At 38.1% G+C, this 25,772-nt stretch overlaps 1 protein-coding gene across 4 annotated transcripts in view; it reads right to left on the bottom strand.

The window, feature by feature from the left end:
• Positions 1-25,772, bottom strand: part of CEP126 (centrosomal protein 126) — an 81,388-nt gene that overhangs the window by 37,905 nt on the left and 17,711 nt on the right. The window contains exons 1-4 of one of the 4 annotated variants that reach the window (XM_045297795.1): positions 24,854-24,967; positions 15,100-15,245; positions 12,146-12,257; positions 672-870 (exon numbers count right to left, since the gene is read on the bottom strand). In XM_045297795.1, coding sequence (XP_045153730.1) covers positions 672-842 — 171 coding nt within the window. In that variant the 5' untranslated portion in view covers positions 843-870; positions 12,146-12,257; positions 15,100-15,245; positions 24,854-24,967. Of the gene's footprint in view, positions 1-671; positions 871-2,038; positions 3,115-12,145; positions 12,258-15,099; positions 15,246-24,853; positions 24,968-25,772 lie in introns of those variants that run through there. The other 3 variants (XM_004709064.2, XM_045297794.1, XM_045297793.1) reach the window with 3 other exon arrangements.

Below are 25,772 nucleotides of genomic sequence, written 5' to 3'. Positions count from 1 at the left end.
TGACAAAATAATAATAATTTGTAAATTACCAAGGGTTCATGAGGGAGGGGGGAGTGGGGAGGGAGGGGGAAAAATGAGAAGCTGATACTAAGGGCTCAAGTAGAAAGTAAATATTTTGAGAAGGATGATGGCAACAAATGTACAAATGTGCTTGACACAATGGATGTATGCATGGATTGTGATAAGAGTTGTACATGCCCCTAATAAAATGATTTTTTAAAAATCTCATAAATATGTACAGTTATGAAAAAAAATCAGTTGAAACTTATATTCAGTTGTTGGAAAATAATAAAGTAAATGTGTTCCTAAGGGTAGACAAATACTATCTCTAGTTGTCTATGCCATAGGTACGTAAGGAACCTAATGTTCACACACATTGTACTTTTCAGGCAACTCTTATAACCTAGTTTGGAACCATAATATTTATATTATTTTTAAGTAGACTTAATCATTTTCATGAAATGACATCCATTTTTCTGAATAGGAGGAGGAAAGGGTAAAAGGTAAAGAAATTATTTTCTAGGATCTGTGATGAATTTGTGCTGGCCCAACCTCACTCTCTTTCTTAGTTTCAGTTAATAACATACATTTCTTTTGTGGAAAATATTACAAAAACAAGACAGAATTATTATTACAAATGAAAACATTATTTACACATTTATAGTTCATACTTGCAAACTGTCTAAATGCTGATCTTCTAGAAGTTTCTGAGTTTCTTCGAGTTCAAGCTGAAATGCATCTTTGATGGAAGTCAAGTTTGCCCTGCAGTTTTCTTTCATTTCTTTATCATAATTGATTTTGGATAAGTGGTGCACCTGATGCTTGTGGTCACTGTTTGACATTACTGAAGGCAGGGCAGAATCTATGCCTCTGTGAACCAGAAATAAAATATCTTTAGCATTTTTAAATAAAGTCGACTTCTTTATATATATAAATATATATATATATATGCATATATAAATTGCACATCTATAATATGTGTCAGTGTATGTGTGTCCAGATAATTACATATAAGGATATTGGAGAAATATATAGATATACTTGAATGAGAATTTAATGCAGTCAAGAATAGGAAAAAAAATGATTGTGAGATTCTAGTCCAATCAAAGAATTTCATTTTCATGTAGGAATGTTCAATTATTCATGGTTTTATTTATTTATTTATTTATTTTAAATTCATGGTTTTAATTATGAAATTTGATTCCTCTATTATTTAGATTGAGGGAGAAACTATTCTTCTGTTGTACGGAATCAGTCTTCAGTTCTTTAAGATCATTCCGACCTAGATAATATTATATTGTATTGGTCTTAATTCTGAGATGTCATGGCTGCCAGGTATTCCCATAACCCTAAGATGATTAAAGTTTCAAGCTAATGAAAATTGCTTGTTAAGAGTAGGCAGGATTTTCAATTCTACTTAACTACGTTTGGAGCTTACTCCATGTAGGAGCATATACAAAGTGTTTTCAGTTTTAGGAACATATTCATGGTTTCCAAGTATTGAATTAAAGTCTTCTTACAAAATTTTTTTAAGTCTATTTTTAAAGTGCCAATGTATGTCCCAACATTTATTGGTGCATGACATCATTGTCTGTTAGAATTTTTTATCTTCTGGAATCTGACAAGGTCTCACATTTCAGCATATGTACCACGTATCAAATTTCAGTATATGAAGCATAAGCTTCACAGTACAAAGCAAAGAACATAGGAAGACCTTTCTGAGGATGGGGTAGGGATGAGGTATGATATAGTTGACTGCGATATCGGGCCAGCAGTGTAAATCACAAGGGCCACATGGCCACATGTGACGTACCTATCTCCAATACCCATATATATCTTTATATGGATGAGACTCCTGACTATCCCGTTGTGACTACAAGGACAGTAGGGAGAGCAAGGAGGCATTTAGCACAAGCTCATGAAGATTCAGTGTTTTTCTCTCTCCTTTTATACTTTACTACTCCTACATACTCAGTCACCCTTCCCAAATAAAGTATTGCTAAATCTACAAAACATCTAATAAACTCGATTTATTTACCTTTAATGTTGTCGTCTCTCAACTTTTTCTTCTCTATTCCTTTCTTCTCTACTCCACTTTCTTCTCTTCTCTTCTCTACTTTCTTCCCCCAGTGAGGAGGATTGAAGGGATGGATAGGAATAAAAGGAGATGGGGAGGTGGAAATCGAGGGAGAGTGAAGCATAGGGGGAAAGGAAGAAGAAATCATAAAGGAAGAAGAAACAGGAGATATTGGAGAGGGAAAATCTAAATAAGTTGTAGGCAAACATGGAGAAGGTGAATGCACAGGAGGGGTAGGAAGAGGGGCAGATGAAGGAGGTAAAGATGGAGAGGAAGAGGAAGATGAGGGAGAGGGAAGAATGGATGAGGAAGAAGAAAATTGTGTAGATGGTGAAGAAGATGTGGAAGTAGAAGGAGAGGAAGACACAGACGAGGATGGAGAATGACAGTGAGGTGGCTGGGAGAGGAACGGGGCAGGTGGATGTTCTGCAAGGGCCTGGGGTTGATGCGACAATGTTGTGGCTTGTGGTACAGCTCGCTGAACCGACCAAAAGGGATCCAAGCTAGCAGAAGGTTGTTCATGCCATGGAGTGAAACAAGAAAGAGTTGGGACTGGCTGATGAGGGGGATGACTGGATAAACAGGCAGGCTTTGAAGGAGGAATAGCTTTCAAAGGGGCTGGGGAAACAACCAATCGAGCTGGAAGGGAACGGCGAACAAGGGCAGGCGTTAGACTGGCTGGGGTAGAATGCTGGGCTGGGAGGAAATGCTTGGGTCTGAAAGTTTTGTAAAATAACTTGTTCTGTGAATCAAGATCAGGAATGATTGGAGAACTTCGAGATGGGGGAGGCAGGTGCTCAGGTGGGCCAGAAGGAATTGGGGCTGATAGAAGAGGAAAATTGCTAGAAAAGCTGGAAGCGACAGGGGCTGGAGGATGAGGAATATATTTGACTGGGTAGGACAGAGATGGGGCTGCTACGAAGGTCTTTGGAAAAGTAGAGGGGACAGATGGACGGTTAGGCAGAATATATTGATGGCGGGTGTGAGAAACAGTTGGATGGCTAGGAAGAATTTGAGAATGGTGCAATAGCATTGGGGCCCGTGAAGGAGATAACTGATCAGATAAGTAGGGATCAGGTGTGGAGACAGCTGGACAGGCAGGGATGGATCTGCACAGGTGGAAAAGCATTTGGACAGGCAGGTAGAGAGACAGCCTTATTAAGATGTTTGTTTTTGTTTTTACTGGGCTGCCTCTAGACTTTTGATTCATGTTATAGTCTGTCCTTAGGGTCCATGCATAATCCTTCTCTGATCAACCAGTGTCCTCTCACGTGGATTGAGAAATGTACATAGTTTATAGTTTATTCAGGTCCCCATTTTCTCATTCATTACACTTAGGATATTTTCACCTTTCACAAAATTTGTTAGTTGTAAAGATACAAGAATAAGGTTGTGAAATCTAGTTTAAAGCAATTGTACAAAGGGAAAATCGAGGTAATTGACCAGGATAGCATATAGCTTATGCCAAACTGACCACAAATACATGGATATTGGAGATAGATATCTAACAATATCATTTAAAGATATATAATTTAAAAAATCTAAAAAGAGAAAGAATATAGCATCTTTTATCTCACAACTACCAGAAAGGTCAAGTATATCACATTTGTGATAAGAGTTTAGTTGTTATAGAAGGCTAATTACTTTCATGTAGGACTTTATTAATATCCTTATAATCTCACTGTTTTCTGAAGCAGTTTCTAGTCTCATAAGGGCATATTCTCTGATTTTTCTTAAGACTTAAGCACAGTCTTCCATGCTTCTTTTATTCAGTATTTTAAAAATACTTTTAAATTTCAATATTTCCTTAAGAGTAACTTCATATTATTGCCATCTGAAATTATTTTTAGATCCCACTAATATTTTCTACAGTAGAGTGGTGTTTCTTGAGTAGTTATATCTCCATTTCCTTAGAAACTCACTGCTTCTTGTCATTACTTTATTTTTTAACATGTCTTACATTTTAATGTCACTGAAAATGTTTTTTTAATGTGCTACTAGCTTAGCACCATTTATAGCTTAATTATATTTGTAATAAGTGATACCCATAAATCATTCTACCAATCTAACACCTAATACTTAAGAATCCTAAACTCCTCTTGTATAGTTTTTTTTTAGTAGTTTATAAATCACTTTCACATATACAAGGTCACTTCAAAAGGTTTGTGGAAAAGTGGAATCGAAAGATAATAAAAATTTCCATGAACGTTTTGAAGCCCTCTCACATTATACAATACTGTTAGTTATCTGTGGAGGGAAGTCCAACTTTGTCACAACTAAAGTGTTCCCTGTATAAATTTCAAGAGCATGCTATTTTCCAAGTATAAAATTTATAGTTGTATATGATGTCATAATCATAATAGTACATTGCAATAACATGAAAACTGTTCTAATGCAGAATGGAGACTGTTTTTTTATAAAAATAAAAATGATATATCTTACACAACAATCCTATAAAAGATTTTCTATAAAAACGATTCGCTTGCTAGGAGGAATCAAAGTTGTTCTGACACTGTCTCTAAGAGTTTGTAATATCACACTGTTAAACAATTTAAAAAAGACTGTCTTCATTCATAGTACAAGAGTTTTATTATTGAAAATATTGATAACACAAAGAATCAAAATGGATAACAGAAAAAGAAAGCTGAGAGTGAAGAAAACCTGCGTGTAAAAATACACATTACTGCTATTTTGAAATGGTTTGGATTTATTTTTTAAATTGTCTTAAATTGCTCCTGGACCTGAAGATATGATCTCATTATCTTTTTTTGCATTTGCACCCTTTCTTATAGGGCACTCCAAATCTATGCTGCCTTCACGGCCTCAACTGGTTCCTACGCCCACCATTAGCTGGCTTCTACATCCACCACTTGAATATTCTGCTTTTGCTAATGATTAACTGCTGTAAAAATTGCATTACATAATTCTTGACCATCTTTTCCTGACTTTATTTCCCTTGGTTTCCATACTATCCCCATTGCTATCCTTGTTGCTGTTAGGTTCCGACTTACAGCAGCCCTGTGTACAACAGAACCCCTAGTCCTAACCCCAACCTGACCCTTGCTCTTTGTTTAAACCAATTGCTGCAGCCACGGTGTCAATCCATCCTGTTGAGGGCCCTCCTCGTATTTGCTGCCCCTCTACTTTACCAAACATGATATTCTTCCCTAGGAACTGGTCTCTCTTGACACCACGTTCAAAGTAGATGAGGTGAAGTTTTGCCAACCTTGTTCTAAGGGGCATTCTGGTTGTACTTCTCCCAAGACAGATTTGTTTGCTCTTTGCTATCCTACCACTCTCAAATTATTCATTCCTAGTGCTCAATTGTTTTTCCCATGTGCATTCAACCTACTCTGCTTATCTACCCTTCTTTCTTTTCTACTTTCAAAAACATGACTTTCCTACTTTTCATTTTATTCCTTCACATACTCTTTCATAACGTCCTTTTTCTTCCTCTGTTCTTTAAGTGCCAGAGGTTTTGAGAGTTCTTTGTTTTTGTTCTGAGAGTTCTTTATGTAGTTCTTTTGTCCACTCTGTAATTATTTATAGTCTTCGAATGATCTTGATAGCTGTGTATCTGGAAGGGTTTCTATAAGCTGCTCTCCTTTATGGACAACAGTGACTTTGGAGTAACTTTCAAGATTATTACTATGATTTTAGGTATATTACAAGGTACATCGCTAAGGTTGAAAATGTTGCTCACTTGAAAATTGTATCTATGCTGAGAGTATTGTGAATAAACTGTAGATTCCTGGCAGGAAGTCCTAGCTTTGCATTTTCTCAGTGTGTGACTGTTCTAACTGTGCATTTCTTTGGCACAGGAAAACCTGGAAGCTATTCATATGAAACCATTGTAAGAGTTTTCTTTCTACTTGGAACATAAGAGTTTCTACTAGGGTGGTTGTACACCCACCTATTGTCATCCGACTTATTTACACTTGACTCACCACTTGTGGGGTGTTGGGTTGGGAGAGGGATGGTAACAAAAATTAGTGTTCTTTCTCCCCCCCCCCCGCTTTTTTGCATGATTCTGTTTATTTAAAAAATACAGAATAAGTAAATCCATGAGAGAGAAGGCAGATTAATAGTTGTATAGGGCTTTGGGATAAGGATGGGGGATAAGAAGCAGATGCTAATGAGCTCATGGTTTCTTTTAGGTTTATTTTAAAGTTGTAAAATTAGATTCTAATGATGGCTGCATGCCTCTAAGTATTTTAAAATCAGTGATTTTCAGACTTAAAATGAATGAATTCTATGGTATGCAAGTTATCTCAATAAAGTACTTTAAAGAAAAATGATTTGTACCATATTAATGAAGCATCAAGAAAGAACCCTTTGTGTGAAAAAATAACCAAAAGACATGAAGAATAAAAAATGAATGAATGAATGAGAAAAGTCAACCTTAGAGTTTATAAAAAACCATTAATTAAAATCTAAGTCTGAAATTTAGTGCACACTTTTTCTAATTTAATTGGCTTTCCTATTTCAAGTCTGTAGTTACACGAGAAGAAAATTTTAAATCACACAAAGAAATCAATAACATAGTTAGTTGACTAAGGCCAAAGACTAGTTCTTGAACTGCTTTGTAGCCTATAATGATGATTCCTCCTGCTGGATGTAGTCATCACTCTCCTGTATCCTTCTAAATGAAACCAAACATGGTCTATTTACCTAAACCTAAAACCACCACTAGTGGTCACTAAACCCTAGCTTTAAACTCACCCATTTACAGGTGGTTGTCATGTCTACATTTATGACCCAGAATTCTCAAAACAAAAAATTTGCTTCTGAATATTTTTGGTGTCTAAAAGTCACAACTTCTCATTTCACTTTAACTACCCACTTGTGGTAGTTATATAATCGTTTGTCAATTTGAGGATTAAGAGTGTAGGGGTGGAGTCTAGCCTGTCAATCTGGAGATAGCAAATGAGACCTCTGTGTAGGCATGGCCTTCTACTGAGAATTCTGGAGAGTCTGGTATTTTCTCTCTCTCTGCTCATACCCTGGGAGATATTGCAGCTGACAAGACACAAGGTACTATGCTGATAGATCCTGTGCCCTGGGAATTGGAGAAGCCACGTGGAAACCCCTTCCAGGGCCGAGATGCTTACAACGCCACTGGATGCAAAGACTTTCTACCCATTGGACTGTGATCATCTTGCATTTAGCGTCATTGTATGTGTTTTGTGAGTCTGAAGAGGACTTTACAGATTGGTATCAGACTTATGGGCTAATATTGGACTTATGGGCTTGCAGTGGACTGGGATGCTTTCTTAATGTACAATTACCCTCTATATAAAACTCTCTCTTATACACATGAGTGTCCATGGATTTGTTTCTTTAGTCAACCCAGACTAACACACCACACTCTACTAAATCTCACTCTTTCCCCATAGTGTACATTTCAATAAACAACTTCACCACTCATACATTGGCCAAATTCAGTCTCTGAAGTCATCCTTGCCTACTCCACATAATCACCTTTAATTACAGACCATGTAAGTAGACACACTATGTTCATTAAGTGTGATAGTACCACCTTTCCTGGTCCTCCCACTTGTTGTCTTACCCTTAACTAGTTCTGGCAAAGAAGTTTCTTTTTCTTCTTTTTGGCTGTTGATCGTCAAGTTGACTTCGACCACTGAAACCCCATGTGGGTCACAGTAGCACGGTCCTCCAACGGGTCTTCAAGACTGTGATCTTTCAGAACCCGATTGTTGCGCCTGATGTCCGAGGCACCTCTGAGTGGTTTTGATCAGCCAACCTTTTTGCTAGTAGTTGAGAGCTTAACTATGCTACCTGGGGACTCTCTCTTTTTTAAACAAACAAACAAACTTTTCCATTGTGATTTGGGTGAAAATTTGCATGGCTAATTGGTCTTCCAGTCAAGAATTCATATACATTTAGTTCTGTAACATGGCCTACGATCTCCATGATGTAACACTTCTCTGTGTGCACCATTCCCATTCATCCTTCTTTCATGCCTTCCCAGTTCTATCTCCGCAGAAATGCTGTCCTTTTGATTTAGTGTGGCAATGCTGCCAAAGAGTGTTACTTCCCTGGCATTATCATTCACTTTATAGGCCTGTCAAATTGGTAGGCTGAAGGTTGGTCCACAGAGTGAGTTCAGTTCTACGCTAAAAGGTCTTTAAGGGCCATATTCTTGGGGGTTCCACTAATCTATATGACCGATTTGGAGTGCTGAAATAAAACTTAGCAATTTCTCACCAAACCTATATCTTTTAATTATGTTCCTCTTTTTTAAAAAAGCCACTACCATCCCTTAAAGCAGTGGTTCTCAACCTTCCTAATGCTGCGACCCTTTAATACAGGTCCTCATGTTGTGGTGACTCCCAACCATAATATTATTTTTGTTGCTATTTCATCATTGTACTTTTGCTGCTACCCACAGGTTGAGAACTGCTGCCTTAAACCATCAAGGCTCAATTATCATCTCTTGATTTTCCCCCTTTCTTCATGCCTTCTACCCAAACTTAAAATCTATTCTTTCCATGGCATATCTTTTCTACTCACTACTACCCTTCTCATTTGCCCCTTTTCACTCATGGCAGAAGACGGTCTCATTTTCTTGCTACTGTTCTCTCCACAGGAGCCCCGAAGTGCACTGGGCTGCTGGACTAAAGGCCGACCATGTGCTCCCTGCAGCCCCTCCCTGGAAGACGGCCGACGCAGTCTTCTCCTGCAGACTTGCAGCCTGCAAGCACTGTGGAGCAGTGCTGCTCTGTCCTGTAGAGGTCCTGGGAGCAGGACGCAGATGGCTGGTCGTGGGTGTGGTTTACTCTCTCCACACTTCAGTTCTTAAACTTCTATTTGATCAAAATTATTACACCTTATTCTTCATGTTACTTCTCTGCACTAGGAAAGACAAAGATACTTTCTTTTTGCTTATCCTCCTATTCTACTCAATCCAATTTTGTCAATTGCGGTCAGATTCATCCTTGCCTCACTATACAAAACAGTTCTAGTTTAGGAAGGAGTAATTTATCCCTTGTATTATCCCCCACATTTTCTTTTTGGTTTCCTTGCTTCTAGTTCTCCTTATTCAGTCCATTCTCTAATAGTCTGACCACTTGTCATTTTAAAATAATAAAGTTATATTAATGCCTGCATAAAAACCTCCATTAAGAGACCTGGTGGCATAGTGGTTATGAGTTGGGCTATGATCCTCAAGGTCCACAGTTCACAACCACCAGAGAGTTACCGTTTCAGAAACCTACTGCGACAGTTCTACCCTATCCTATCAGGTTATGTGAGTTGGCACTGACTCAATGGCAGTGAGTTTGTTTGTTTTGTAAAAAGCTCCATTAGCTCTTAACTAATTGTAGGATAAAATTCAAATTCTCTACACATACAAGTCTTTCACATCCTATCTCAAGCTATATGTTTCCTTTCAGCAACGCAGCCTATAGTCCTGCCATTCTAAATAGCATGTTCATTACAAGTCTGAACCTTTAACAACTCTGTAACCCTAGACATGCCTGAAAAGCTACATTATTTGCAATTCTTTAAGACATGTCTAGGCCCCAACAGACATTTATATACATCACATTTTTACCATACTCAACTCTAGACAGAGTATTGGGTGATGCAAATGGTTAAGTGCTGGGCTAAGAACCCAAAGGTTGGTGGTTCAAACCCACCCAGAAGTACCTCAGAAGAAAGGCCTGTTGGTTTGCTTCTGAAAGGTCACAGCCGTGAAAACCCTGTGGAGTGAAGTAGTTACAGGGTCTTGTCCTTTTTGCGATCCCTTTATTTCTTCAAGTGACAGCTCAGGTGTAAGGAAAGGAGACTACAATGAGTGGCTGTATAGGACAATAACCAGAGGGCCATCATCGTGTTTTTCCTTGACGATGGGAGAGATCGTATCTGTTTAAATAAGGCTGTCAAACTCATGACTAGCACAATTGCAGTCTAGAAAGGTACCAGCACCAGAACCAGTTTTCACTGAGTAGATTTCTCCCACCAGGAGTGGGAAAAGCCCTTCTTTGCTATTCATCGCCAAGCTCTATACTTGTTATGTTACTTTTCTCCCTGTCCATTTCTCTTCAGCTCACGCAATGTTTTCTGCCTTCACCATCCCGCTTCACCATCCCGCTTCACCATGCCAATGCCTTCTTTGTTGTGAAATATTGCTGGCCTTCTCTCTTTGCCCTCCAAGGTTCACTTCCTACATCTTTCCAATTGGTTCTGTGTTCCACAGAATGAATGACCCCTTGTCTTCAATATTTGGCTGATTTCAGACAATGAAAAGCATTAACTGGCAGGAGCTGGGAGAATGATCGAGAAGGAGAAAGTCAATAATTACTCTTCTAGCTGGCTTCCCACCGCACTTGGTTTCCCGCCAGTGGTGCACTCGGGTAAGCGATGGGCTTCTAATGGAAAGGGTGGTGGTTGGAACCCACCAGCTGCTTTAAGGGAGAAAGAGGAAGCAATCTGCTCCCATAAAGATTTATGGAAACTTGTGGAGGTAGTTCTACTCTGTTCTATAATCCGAATTGGCTTGGGAACAGAGGGTTTTTATATCCCTCTGGGGGACGCAAATTGTTAAGGTTTAGCAGTTAGCATCAATATAAAGGTGCCATATTAGAAAGATCTGTTATTCTACTTAAAACAAATAAGAAAAACCACTGAAAACTCTATGGAGCTTAGCACTACTCTGCCACAAGGTGTGACAGGTTGATTGGGCCAACTAGGCCTCTTTAGGAACATGTCGGCGGAGTTTAATCAGGTTGCAGCTTGATTGGTGGGCAACCGACATAAATGCTCTCTGAGGCAGGCATCCCATTTTTCTCCCTGGTGATTGGACCAATGTGCTGCTGCCTGAGCTAGTTCTTTGCCTCAACCACGTGCTGTACTATCTGTGGGCCGAGACAACCCCTGGATTGTGTCACTTTGCTGTGCTTCACCATGCTGCTGGTGGAACGTGTCACCATGTGTACATTGCGAGAGCTCAAGACCCCAACAGGGCCTGTGATTCTCTATGCTCCCTTGAAACTGACTGCTGCTGCTGTCTACTTACTGCCTGTGTCCCACTCTGCCTGACTTGCTTGAGAGCAGACTCTGCTGGCTGCTTCCCTGACCTTGGACTGGCATCCTGTGAGTTGAAGGACCTTCAGTAACTTAAGTGTTCCACGAAAGTGAGTTGAACTGAGCCCTCTGTACTGCTGTGTGGACTAATTAGCAGTTATGTTTTTTCTCGCTGTATAAACCTATCTATATACATACATATATATAATTATAAGTGTCCTGGCTTTGTTTCTTTAGAGAACACTGCCTAATACACAAGGGGACCACCACTCCAGCAGCTTTAACAGATATTTAGAATAAATAAATCCAGATGTTAAGAGGGTACCCAGTGGCTGGATGGTCCATCCCATTGCTCTTAGAGGATTCACTTAAGTCACCCCAGGAAGAAGTAGGAGACACGATAGCTTTCTCATGATATCCAGGAAAGACCTCCAGTGAGGAAAACCCCATTTCTACTCTAAGCATCTGTTACCTAGATTTCCATTGCTACAATTCAACAAAACTTTCTCTTCTCAGAAAAGATGGGTAATAAGCAGTTTCAGTATTTTAAAGTAGTTATGATAATAATACTCAAACTCACTGTCAGAGAGTCAATTCTGTCTCATATACCCTATAGGACAGGGTAAAACTGCCTCTGTAGGTTTCTGAAACTGTAAATCTTTATGGGAGTAGAGTCTCATTTTTCTCTTATGGAGTGGCTGGTGGTTCTGAACTGCTACCTTGCCGTTAGCAGCCCAATGTGTACCCATTATGCCACCAGGACTCCTGTTTTGATAATAAATTCCATAAAACAGTATTGAATGTAGGCAGCATTTATAATCCAAAGACTTTAAGACAATTAATTAGAATTCTGCCTTACTCTTGGAGCAATTCACATGCTACTACACATCAATTTAAACCATTAGAATAAAATAGAAAATGTTCAAATAGAGGTGAGAAGCAACTCTACAGACTCAGAAAATCAAAAGTTACATAGTTGTTACATATGAATAGTTACACACACGATTATAAATTACTTACCTCCAGTTAACTGCTGATCTGTGGGGCGTGGGAAGATTTAATTCTGATTTTAAGCTGGATCCCTGAATTTGTTTTAGGGCCTCTTCTAATGGAGGAACTATTTTTTTAAAAACTAAGGGATAATAAAGAGGGGAAGATAAATTATTAACAGAATGAACTCACCCTCAATGGTATCTTTATATTGGACCTATAAATTGTCAATGATAAAATATTACTATAAAAATTTTATGAAACTTTTAGAATAGTGCACATATTTGAAGTTTAGATATTCAATTCCCAAAGGAGACACTGGTTCCACAAGATTCTGATCAGCTTAAATATTTTAACTGGAAAGAGAAAACTTTAGAGGTGTTTTGGGCTCTTTATTCTAGAATACACACCCTTCATAATTTGACCTCACAATCTTAAACATTTCTGATAAAAAATATATGAAGAAATGAAGATGATATAAAAGCACAAACTAATGTTTGCTGAGTACCTATATGGTGGGGGGGGGGCTTCAAAATTTTGTGCAAAAAATCCATTATTTTTTAATTCTATTTTTCCATGATTTTTTGAATCGACCTCAAATTTTACAGACAGCATTTTATTCAAAACAGGGCACTGTATCAAGATGGTCACAGATTCTTAACACAAATAATGCAGGGTACATGATTTTTACTGTTTTATTTTTTTTCAAATCAATAGCACCCTCCCCCCACTAAGTTATTTTTATAAATGCACTTTTTTTCCCCTTTCAAATACTTGCTATTTAAAGCCCTAAAAACTCCCACGCATTATTTGTGTAAACACACAGCACTTTCTCCTTCCCCTAGCCAGACGCAGAATGGGATTTTTTTCCTCTCTGACTGTCAAAGTGCAAACCTACTGGGGCTCCTGGAGGTGAAACTGGGGCTCCTGAATGTGTGGAACCCCTGCCAAGGCTGGGCCCCCAGGAGTTATTATCTCAGAAGCTAAGTATTCATCTATATTCTACACCAATAAGTCTACATTTCTCCTCTTCTTTCTCTTGAGTGTCAGACCTAGGCTTCCCATGGCTGACTGGACTTCTCCATTGGCATAGGTCATGGCAATCAATTTCAGTGCATTTAAAACTTGATTAATGGCCTTTCATCTCGCTATCCTGATTCTGTCCTTATTTGTAACCTTTATTAATATTACCTTCATCTACCAAAATAACCTATTTATAAAGGGTTGACTGACTGCTTACAATGTGTAAAAGCTCACTGCTGTACCCCTACCTTTCTCCCAGCACTCTTAATCAGTCACCAACTTCTGTGGATTATCTCCTATCTCCATATGCTGAATTCATTACCTCTTACCTCCACTCCCAGTATACTACCTTTAATTTGGCATCTTAAAAACTCCTGATGCAATTATTGAACTGTCTTTCTAGCTTGCCTATCTATTCCACTCTCTCCTCAGTCCATCTTCCATGTTATAACCATACTTCTCTTTCTAACCAATAAATCTAATGAGAGCAGAGAACCTTAGTTGCCTACCTAATATTCATTTCTTTCTTTTCCTTGGTATTAGACCTTAGATTGCTTAGACGTGGCAATTTACCTAGATTAAAAACGATTTTCAGCATCTTTTGCAAATGGAGTTGCCAATAGTTATAAGCAGGAAGATAGGGTTCTTCTAGGAAAGCATTTAATGGGAGGTGATGACATCTATTTGTCATTTCCCCTTCTTGATTCTTCATTCCCACAGGAGGGACATGGTTGGAGCTCCAGTTGTCAATGTGTGGCCATAAGGGAAAAGACAGAAGCCACATACTGCAGAGAGTGGGACTTAGAGACAGGAAAGAGCATTGGTCCTTAGTGACACTGCACAGCCATCAAGCTAGCTTTGATTGCTACCTCCAAACTTACTGTATGAGGGAAAAGTTTAAGCCCCTGTTATTTTGGGCCGTACGTCAAGGCCAGTATTGCTTACTGACACAGTGATGGCTTGCTTTCCAGTTAGAAAAGCAAGTGGGGTACATTTCAGATAAAGACGGAATTCTTGGCATGACATGTAAAGTTTTTTGGGAATTGGCTCCAATAATTTTTCTACTCTCAAATCCTTTTTTTTTCCTATTTAAAAAATCCTATCCTGTGCTTCTGATACATGGAAATACATACAGTAGTATAAGCAGCTCTTTCTGTCTGGCATACTCTTTTTGATTTCATTAAAACCATTTTCTTCAGGTAACTGCCCTGATGCCTTTACATAGCGTTCAGTACTTTATACATTTCATTACCATAGCATTTATCATGCATATCTTGACACTTATTGTTTATTTTATTTTCATATCCAAACGAGGCTGTGAAAGCTTTAAGGGTAGAGTCCAATTAGATTTCTTTGTATTCCAATTGTGCCCAGGGCTAAGAACATGGTACAAGATGTGTCCTTGAATGCTAAAGGTACCTACCCTTTTTCTGAATGAACCTTGGACAGCTGTTTGTTAACTCTTATTAGTTAAGGTATTTAAAGAAAAAGAATGAAGAAAAGATGTAAAGTCAATGACCCAAGCACCAGCATATTTAAATTCTCAATCAATTTTAATTTGAGGTCCTAGATTGCTGGATTATATCACTTTGTAGATTTTCTTTTTGCCATGTCAGCATCTCAGATAAGAATTTAAAGCAAACTGAATAAAATGTCAGAATGAGTGTGGCCCAAGAGATACAGTCACTTTCTTTTTCTTAAACTACTTGCTACATCAATTTTACAAAGATGAAATGTAAGTTGGTTTTAAAAGGTACTACTAGAGGCAACAAAATATTGCCCAAATTAAAAACCTAAATCAAATTACTTTTTCCACTTGGTTACATTCTCATTGCTCAAAAAGACATGCAGACCATTTTTAGTGTGAGCGTCCGCTTTGTCTCTTGGTGTTTCATTTTCTCATCAAGTAATAAGTGATAACTCTCATTTCTGTTCTCTTATTATTCACGAGAGTAAGGCACCTGTTCTCCTACGCTGTGAAAGAGGAATGTGGGCACGCTGGAATCTCTCGGTAGCTTCCTCAAACTTCTGTTTTCTTTGTTGAAGTATTTGTTCTCTGATTTGGTGTTCTCTTTCTTCTTGCTCTTTCCGCTTTTCTTCAAAGGCTCTATTTTTAAAATTCAAAGTACATAACAGAGTTAGAGAATACATTTCTAAAACCCCAATAAAGAAAGTGCTCTATTTACTATATAATAGTATCTTAATTAATTAAAAATTTCATTTACTGAGAAGCAATACATTTTAGGTTTAAAAAAAAGGGACCGTGGTTAAGAACTTATGTTTATCTTTGTTAGAGGTAATTTCCAACTTTATCCAAATCTTTTTGCAACTAAGGGAAGTCTGTGCATTGGTACCTTTCTAGTTCCTGGCAGGCCTAAGTACTCCTGCCCATCCTCAACATGCATGGTGGAAAAATTATTTTCAAACAAGGTTATAAATATTTTCTTGGTAAAAGGACTTTGCCTTATAGGTGAGGAGACTGTTAGGAAAATACTGTATATTTCTTGTTTTCTTTTAGGTTAGAAGTTTAAAAGTAGTTGTCCTATTAGGTTTGAACTGTGCTAAAAATGTAGACAATTTTCACAGATATCTTGATTTTCAAATTCTCTTGAAAATTTGAAGTTTTAACAGCCCCAAATTCCCCTGGCTATAAATACTGGCCAAAGTCTGAACAACCTCTCAGTTTTCCAATACCTGCTTATTTATTGCTGACTGTCCCTAGGTAGTTTGTTCTACACTTTAAACAGTACTCTCTTGAAAAATTAACTTGTTTTTGAAAAATTTGTATATGTGTGTGTGCCTGTGATTTGATAATTACCTGCTGCACATGAGGAAAATGAACACACTAGTGGAACACTTCCAAAGGAACCTGCCTTGGGATGGAAGATGACGGGGTAGTTGCGATAATCCTTGGAGATTTTGGAGTACCAGAGATAACTATGCATCATCTGTTTGAAGACCTGCAGTCCCTCTAGAATTATTCTAATTCACATACCGGTAAGTTAGATTTAGGAAATTCTACTTTTGGGAAGTAGGGCTATAGCCCTATAGGGCCACTGAAGGACACAGGGGGTAGTGGTGGTGCCATAGGCAGGGACAAAATTTTATATTCTCCAATGTAATTTCCTTTAAGAATCCCCTAAGGTACTCGATATAAAACATATCTCCTCAATATTATGCAATATATGTACAGTACAATGCAAATGTAGCTTTATGAACTTTAAATTTGCCTCTAAACCTTCCTGATAGGGACACTGTCACAGCACTGTCTAGAAATAAAATATGAGCTGTGCATGTAACTTTAAAAATGTCTAAGAGCCATAATAAGGCAAAACTAATTTTAATACATTCTATAAAAATATGATTTTTGTATACAAAAATATGATTTCAACACACAAAAAGGAAAACTAATTTTGCATGTGCTAGTGTATTTTACCCTTAAAATACGCCTCCATTTGCCTCTGAATGGGAGCCTGAAGAAAAGCAGTAAGGAGAGCAGTGTGGAGCATGTGCTTCAAAATGCTGAGGGACTGCAGAAGCCGATTTGGATTGAGCCTCTGGTGAATCCGCTCTGGCTATTGACCAGGGATGTGAACAGCCTTGGTATTAGACAGTATGCACTGCAAAGTGTATTAATGCAATTGTAGGTAGGTTACAATTTAATACCTTATCATTTGTTCTCCCGTTTGACCGATTTTAAACCTGTTTTAGTTTTTATTATTTTCTGCTACTTTTTCAACTGAGGATTTTCTAGGTTTTATTTAGTTATGATTGGTCTTTTCTTTTTGTATGCTTTTCTTTATATGAAATCCAGGATAGGTAAATCAACAGAGGCAGTAATTGGATTAAGTTTTTTGAGGTTATGGGAAGGGAGGTTAGGGGGAAATAGGGAGCCAATAGTAATAATAAGTACTAGAAAGAAGAATATTTTCTAAAATTGTGGTGATGGCCGCACAACCCTTTTTAATATGCTTAAACTCTTGAGTTGTAATGATATGTGAATTATATGCCAATAAACTGTCAAAGTTATTTGATGTACTGGGGGAAGAGTTATAAGAACTTCTTAGATATAACCGAACACCTTGAGAAAATGAGTCTCTAGGCCTGTGGGTACCATAGATCTGGGGACAGCAAGGTCACTTGGCAACCAACCTACAAAGACAAAGCTCTATGATTTTATTGACTAGAGACTGGGATCGTAAAGGTTTGTGAGGGTTCATCTAAGATGCACTGTTGATCTCTCCTCATCCAGAGCCACAAAGAGTGAAGACAATTAGAGAACCCCAGACTCCATGATCCTGAGATCAGAACTCGATCCTGCCCAGTTACCACTGCCGAGCACCTGGAAAGGACCACCACCCGAGGTACTGAATAGAATAGGAAAACGTGGAACAAAATTCCAAATCATAAACAAAACCAGACTTAGCTGGTGGAACCCCTCAGCTTATGCCCCTTAGAGAGCCCGTACGTCTGTCACTGGAATCACCCCTGTATCAACTCGCAGTGAAACAGTAGAAAGGCAGATAAGGTGAACAACATTTCTCGGGAGGAGAAGCCTTGTTCAGACAATCAAGCATGAAAAGGGCCCTAGTTGCCCAGGGACAAAGCTCAGAAAGCAGGAAGGGTCAGAGAAGAAGGGTGCATGGAAATGGGGAACACAGAGGAACTAGGAAGAGTGCTGTTATTTTGCAGAGATTGCCATAAATGGCAGGAAACAAGATGTGTATGAATTGTTGAAAAGAAAACCGATTTAGCATGTACATTTTCACCTAAATTATACTAAAAGTTAAAAGAAGGGGGGGAGGGAGAGTAAAAGAACAATTATGTCACTTTGAAAACTAAGGTGCTTTAGATCTAAGCTATGCAATTTCAATAGACGCCTATGCATGTGAATGCTGGACATTGAATGAAGAAGTCTGGAAAAGAATTTATGTATTTAAATTATGATGTTGGCAAAGAATATTGACTATATGTATATGCACAGCCAGAAGAACAAGCAATTTTGTCTTGGCAGAAGTACAGCTAGAAGGCTCCCTACAAGTGAGGATGGGAAGACTTTGTCTTACAAGTTCTAATGATGTTATCAGAAGGGACTAGTGCAGGGGTCCTCAAACAACGGCCCGCGGGCCACATGTGGCCCACCAAGGACATTTATCCGGCCCGCTGGGTGTTTTTGCCCCATTTGTTTTTTTACTTCAAAATAACATATGTGCAGTGTGCATAGGAATTTGTTCATAGTTTTTTTAAAAACTATAGTCCAGCCCTCCAACGGGTCTGAGAGGCCGTGAACTGGCCCTGTTTAAAAAGTTTGAGGACCCTTGGACTAGTGCCTGGAGGACATCAGGACTGATAAAGTAGGTCCTCCGTGAAGAAGAGGAAGCCTCTCAACAAGACAGACTGACACACTGACTGGCTGCAACAATGGGCACAAACACAGCAGCAATTGTGAGGCTGGTGTCGGACCATGCAATGTTTTGGTCTGTTGCTGAGTCTGGAACTGACTAGAGGGCACCTAGCAACAACATAAACAATGATACACTAGACAGATAGGCATTTCGGTAAGCCTTCTCTTTTCATTCAGCGTACCCCACTCGCAGTACCCATTCCTAACACACGTTTGTCCTCCCATGGAATCCTTAGGCTAGCTTTATCATAGTATTTATCTCATTAAATTACAATTATGCAAGGCTTCTAAGATTATACATGCCCTAAGAAAGATACTGCCTATATAAGTACATAGCATAATATTTGGAATAAAGCAAGCACAAAATAGATTTATTAAATGAAAGAATAAATTACATTGGGTCAGTCTTCCCTCAAAAGATTCTAAATCTATTGAGTGCAAAGACTGAAATTTTAATTTCTGGAATTTCTGGGCTGAACACAAAGCTTTGCAGTAGGTAAATGCTTAATAATTTTGGAATGAATGCTTAATCATATGTCAACTTCAGATATGATCAGGATACTTTAAAAAGCAGTTGCCTACAATTTTGATAGTAGTTTATTTGCTGTGCATGTGAGAGGGGGTAAAACAAACGTGGGCCATAGAGTTATTCACAATCTTGTGAGGGAGTGAGGAGCCCTGGGGGCAGAGTGCGCTATCTGTTGGACTGCTAGCCATAAGGTCAGCAGTTGAAACCACCACAGCTCTCATATGAGGGTTGCTACTCCCATAAAGAGCCGTGGCCTCAAAATCCACAGGGCAGTTCTATTCTGTCCTGCTGCACCACTATGAGTCAGAATCAACTCCATGGCAGTGAGTTTGTTTGTCATCAGAGTGAGGGCAAGCAAACACTAAAAGCAAGTCAACAAGAATTGTTGTCATAAGATGTTATCAAGCAAGGGAACTCTGATGTGGGAGAGAGGAACAGGGGAACCCACTGTAGATAAGCTAAACAGAATATTTCTCAGGAGATATGACATTTAGGCTCAAACGTTCAGAATAAGAGCAGTCATTCAACAATGGTAAGAAGAATTCCTTAGGCAGAAGTAGTGGTAGGCTGAGCTGCAGGATTGGAGAGCAGATGGGGCCTAGACAGAAGGACACACTTAGCAGGTTTAAGAAACTGAATGAATACCACCAGTTTAATGAAGTTTATCCATCAGGAATAATGGATATATGAGGTGGTAATCACCTACTTATAGCCAGGAGGTCATCTGATAGCAAATTATCATCACTGACATTTCATATTGTCCCACAATGATTCTCTGGGCTAAAATGCATACAGTTCGAATAGTTTCAAAGAGCACTTGTCAGGATCATAGGAAATAAGCAAAGCCTATACTGTATTTGAATCAAATTGAACTCGGAATGGAAATGAGCACCAAGCAGAAGTTTCCGCCCCTGAATTCAATGACAGGCTCCCTAATAGTGGGTTTGGTTTTCTCAAGGGGATGGATCTTTCCTCACCCTTTCAATGGCGAGTTACCGAGTGCCTTTTAGGCTGCTACATACCTGACATTATGGAAAGTCCTGTGGGAATAGAAGGGACTGGCAGTGAAAATGTGAGCTCTTCTATCATTGCAGGGTTGAGAGTTGGAAAAGGATGTTGCTACTTTCCAACTCTACAATCACCCCTTTTTACAAAAGAAACACCGTCTTCCTTAGCTACTTGTGAAGGGCCTGTTTACATGTGAAATTCTGCCTTCATGAAACAAGCATAGGGCTTTGGTTCAAAGTGAGCCACCATCTCATCAACTGATGGCCATATGCCACGCACTTTTGGTTTCCCAGGAATCAACAGCTGTGGCATATCATGTTCTTCTGTTAGGATATGCTTAAGTAGGGAACAAGTACCCTGTTTCCCCGAAAATAAGACAGTGTCTTATATTATTTTTTGCTCCCAAAGACGCGCTAGGTCTTATTTTCAGGGGATGCCTTACTTTTCCATGAAGAATACAGTACACATTGTTTACTGTTTTATTAAAAGAGACCTCGCACTTCCTGTCTGCTCCGGCTGCAATGCGGCCAACAGTGAGCTGTGCGGTGGCGCCCGCTGCTATGGTCCAGAGTGCAGAGTTATGGTAGCTTCGGGGGGCCTTATTTTCGGGGGGAGCCTTATATTTCAGCGAGAGGCAAAACTGTATGGAGATCTTACTTTCGTGGGATGTCTTACTTTCCGGGAAACAGGGTAAGCATCGTGGCAACAGCTCTCTTTAATAATGAACACTAAGCAGTGCTGCGGGAGCGCCTGGAGCCCTGGGCGAGGCCAAGATGGAGCGGAAGTGCTTGCCTTTTAGGAGGCATTTCCTTTTTGATTGGTGGAATCGTATTTCAGATTTCAGTAGCTACAACCCTCTAGAGATATAATTAAATTTAAGATTGAAATACAACCATAATTCAAGACGATTAAACATGAAAGACATTTAAAAATAGGGATAAATATCATTTTCAAATGAAAAAGGCAGGGGAGAGAAAGAATAGTTTTCAAGAACATAATAACATACATTTTTAACAAATAAGTGCCAGTAGCCTATAAGAAATGACACTAAACTCGACAGTATGCTGTGAGCTTTAATTGGCTAAGAAACCTATTTGTTTCAGATTATTAATCTCATGCTTGCCAGGGCTGAAAATTAAATGAAATCTCCGCAAAACTAAACCCCAAATCCCATTTTCCGATTGATTGTATTTTAGTTGACTGAAAAAGAAATCAATTAAGAGGTCAATTAAAAAGATCTATAAAACACTATTTGAGGGGAACATACCCAATCAACTTTAGCAATGTACATAATACAAATGAAAAACAGTGCCTCACGTCGTCAAAGGCTGAGGTGTCAGCCAACTAGACATGGCAATAACAATTAAGTAAACTTCATACCTACTAATTAAAATTTATAGTCTCTTAGGTACTTATTCACAGTCCATTTCATATTAATTTTATTGTTGTTGAAAATATACACACACCCATCCAATGATTTCTACAAATACAATTCTGTGATACTGGTTATTTCACATAGGCTCTCCACTCTACTTTTCTGAACCAATCTTCCTTACTAACAAAGTCTTGGGCCCCTAAGCTTCCTATCTGATCTGTTGAATTGCTGTTTTCAATTTCATTCATCACAAGAGCACAATACTCCAGGCAAACATTCTTTCTAATTAAACTAGCCTATTGTTGGGTTTAAAGGAGAAGTCAGAGAGTATTTTTTGTTTAAGGTATAAAAGTTATCTCAGTTTCAGGGATTCATCCAAACTCAGAATGTCTAGATCCTATTTTGGAATGTTCTTCTGCATTTCCCCACTTCTAATCAGGAGCCTTCTGTAGAATCTTTATCAAAATATTCAAGAATGATAGCTGGGGCAGCCCATTTATTCTTACCTTGGATTTAGTTCTGACAAAATTCTCTGTTTTCTAAGTTATAAAGTATTAGAAATTTCAAAAAAGAGGAGCAACAACATTTCTAGAGGGAAAAACACTAACATAGAAAAGAAATAACTTCTGCTTCCAGGATTAGACATACTTTGTGCTGTTCCCCCCACTAAGTACAACTAAAAACCCAGCATGTTATATGCAACAGACACAGGAAGACTGAACAGTAGAGAGGAGGAGGCAGACTGGCGAGGGATCTCAGGCCTTGGGAATAATATAGTAGTAAATGCCTTTTCTCTCTCTTCTTTTATCCCAACCTTGGAGCAGGAGAATCCTGAAAACACTAACAGGCTCAGACTATATACGAGTATACAGTGAAACCTGTGAAAGCCAGCGTGTGTAAGGCAGAATGCTGTCAGAGAAGGAAAACGCAACTGTCTTCCACTAATAGGAGTAATAGCAAAGTGGTAAGATGGCACCCTGTCAAAGGTGGAAAACTTGCAAGACTTGGAAAAACAAGGCAGTCCCACCGAGTTCTAGCTCTGTTTTCACTTCTAGTGTTTCAAGTGATCTGAAGACTCTTTGAACTTGTCCTAAAAATTAACTTAATTTTCCTCATGAGCTCACATTAAATTATATTATTTCTATTTTGTAAGGTTTAATTGTAGAATAGATTCAACAAAATAGATTCTTCTGTATTATGCTGAATCAATGGTACCAATGAGGCTATATGCTTGTCTGATGAGTAAGTGATATCCACTCACTTATCTACCAATAAATAGGTCTGAGGAGTACACTCAAAGACCTAAGTCCATGTATTTTCTTTATGCTTATATAATAAAATTGGTAGCAAGGCCTCTTGATCTACTTCCAAAAAATTTAGTCATTGAAATCATATGGAGTTCTATTCCACACACACGAGGTTGCTACATCATGTGGGAATTAACTTAACAGTAACTAACAACAGTAGCATATTAGGCAGTTACTTGAGGATGCACTATGGAAAAGTAATGGGGTAAAACAGAAGGGACAACAGGGGAGGTAAGAGCTGTGCCTGTTCGAACAGAAAGATAAAGGGAGCTTCTTAGAGGGAAACAGAGGAGACTCATCAAAGAGCTACCAGAAAATAGAAAGCTTAATGTGACAAAGGCACAGAATTTAAGAGAAGAAAATTATTGCAACAAAAAAGCAAGAAAGTAGTAAGTAAAAACTAAAAGTGTATAAGATTTTAAGCAAGTCATGGAAGTAAGAGCACGGGGGAACATTTGTCTACTGGAGACACAACACTAATAGTGGCAAAGTTTAACCAACAAGTGGCAATTGTCTTTGCTCACAGAAAAAAAGACTTACAAAAAAATATTGTGACCATCATGTGAGTGGAGAGCAGTAACTTAGATGATGTAACGCAAAACTGGATAGAAAAGGCATGTTATAAAAGGCCAAAATAACAGACACCCTCTGAAGCTCAGAACACCAATCACTGGGCCCCTTTTGTAAAAGATCACCTTTGGAGATATATGATTAGTCTCAATACAAACTTTTATGTAGTACTTTAGGGTCACAGAAAAATAAAACATAATACAATTATATTAGAAAATGTTCTCACTCTTAGAATTTTAAACCGATTTTCTTCATTATGCTTTCTACATCAGACTTCTTATGAGTGCTTAAAGAGTAGTGGGAAAGCTGTGAATCAATTTCCATATGTAAGCCTTTTAGTTTACAGAGCAGTTATTGGAAAAGATACAACTGAAAAACATTAATTCATGAATCAATATAATTGACTAATAAGAAGTGTGTATGCCAACAGTGTGGTAAATATTTTTACATGTTTTCAAGTGCTTGTCTTCCCGTTACCTTTGCTCTATGCAACCAACTCTTGATATACACGCTATTTCAATCATAATTGAGAAAACTGAGGTTGAAAGAGATTATATAATGTGCTGTAGTTCACAAACTCAGGCTTAACCCTACCTAGACGCCAATGCCTTTCAACATATGTCCTAGTCACCATGATTTACTGAATACCTACTAAATGCCTTCCACCGTTTCCTTTAGGAAAGAAAAGGTAAGAGGAAAAAGAAACAAACACATGAAAAACAAAATTTTCATTAAAGAAATTCAACTACTACAAACACTGAAATAGTTAATATAAAGAACCATGTAATGCCAGGGAAAAAAACCACAGGTAAACAATTTTATGTTCCCAAATGGGATTTGCAACATATGCCAATGATGTAGTTAATAAGCTCTAGGGATTTTTGGCTAATCATGTACTGAAGAAATGACAGTAAAGGCAGTAAAAAACAACATTAAAAAAAGGCTAGTTATTGTCTAAAAAATTAAAAAATCCAATAATTAAACATGTTCTTAAAAATGTTAGGCAGTGATTGCATGGTTTGAATTTCTACTTTATTTTGGGTTCTAGTTTCCATAGAAAGCTCCTTCCTCAGCCCCTGACATATTCGCTGTAATATTTATATTCTTCCTGACTGCTCTGGTTAGAAGTAGCACATGTAGAAATTATTATGAAAGTGATTAATAAATCAAAATTACAGGGCATTCTGTTAGGAATAAAATACTAATGGCAATATTTATACTATTTAAGTTCATCATAAAATGCTATATAAAAATAATATACTCTGTGGGCATTGTAAGAAGTATATATGATATTGAAATAACAGTTTTAAGACAGGAAAAGACTCTCAGTCAGTGAACTAGACAATATATCACCATCCTTGTGCTTTAGATAGAAAAATGATGATATTTTTAGTCACAAAAATCAATAGTTTATACATAAAGCACTGTCATAGTTTAGGCTAGAATACTGTCAACTAGAGAGACTGTTAGTTTACAATGATTTTGAAAATTCTACAGCACTGAGTAGAATATAGTTACTTACTTTTTTCTTCGGTTTGACTCCACAAAATATTTACGTGCTCGATTTCGACATAGTTTTTGTTGCTGCAGTAGTATCTGGCGCTCTTCTTCTAAATTTTTGTCTAGATGAAATTTCATATCTCTAATAGTATTAAGTTAAGGACAATGGCTAGGTCTTTACTGGGTGATTACCAGTGCTATCTGATGAGTATAACTACAGTCTCTCGCAAATGATGCAATGTTTTTATGTGATAATTAGCATGTGGACACATATCTCACTTTTCCCTGAAAACAAAACAAACTAATTAGTTTCCAGAAATCACGAGCTAAGAGAAAGAGGCTCTATATCTTTTAATTCATTATACAGATATTTGAATGCTTAAGAGCACAATACCATCTTATGTACCTATATGGAAAAAAAAAAAAGATGGAAAGAATACAAAGTCAATGTACTAAAAAGAACTAGTTGACATGCTACCATTTTAAGGAGGTAGTAAAAGAGCAGGAACCAACGGTACAGAAGTAAGTCCATGCTGAACTGAAGGCATTAGCCAAAAACAAGGCTCCAGGAATTGATGGAATACTAATTAAAATGTTTCAACATGCTAATGAAGAACCCACTCCTCCATGCCAATAAATGTGGAAGATAACTACACTTGGCCAGCTGACTGGACGAGAATTTTCATTCCAAAGAATATGCAAATTAGGGATCAATATCATCCTTGCAGCAATATATTGATAGGGAACTGCCAGAGGTTCAGGAGATTCAGAAGAGGACATGGAACAAGGGATGTCAGATGGATCTTAGTTCAAAGCAGAGAATACCTGAGGTATGTTTGTGTTTTATTGACTATGCTAAGGCATTGACTGTGTGGATCATAACAAACTATGGACAGCCTTGAGAAGAATGGGAATCCCAGAACCCTCATTGTGCTCATAAG

This window comes from Echinops telfairi, unplaced genomic scaffold (genome assembly GCF_000313985.2).
Source record: "Echinops telfairi isolate 266 unplaced genomic scaffold, ASM31398v2 ScPeMD7_7421;HRSCAF=8459, whole genome shotgun sequence".
Lineage (NCBI taxonomy): Eukaryota > Metazoa > Chordata > Mammalia > Afrosoricida > Tenrecidae > Echinops > Echinops telfairi.
The sequence above is the reverse complement of the archived record's forward strand: the minus strand, read 5'-3'. Positions and strand labels throughout refer to the sequence as shown.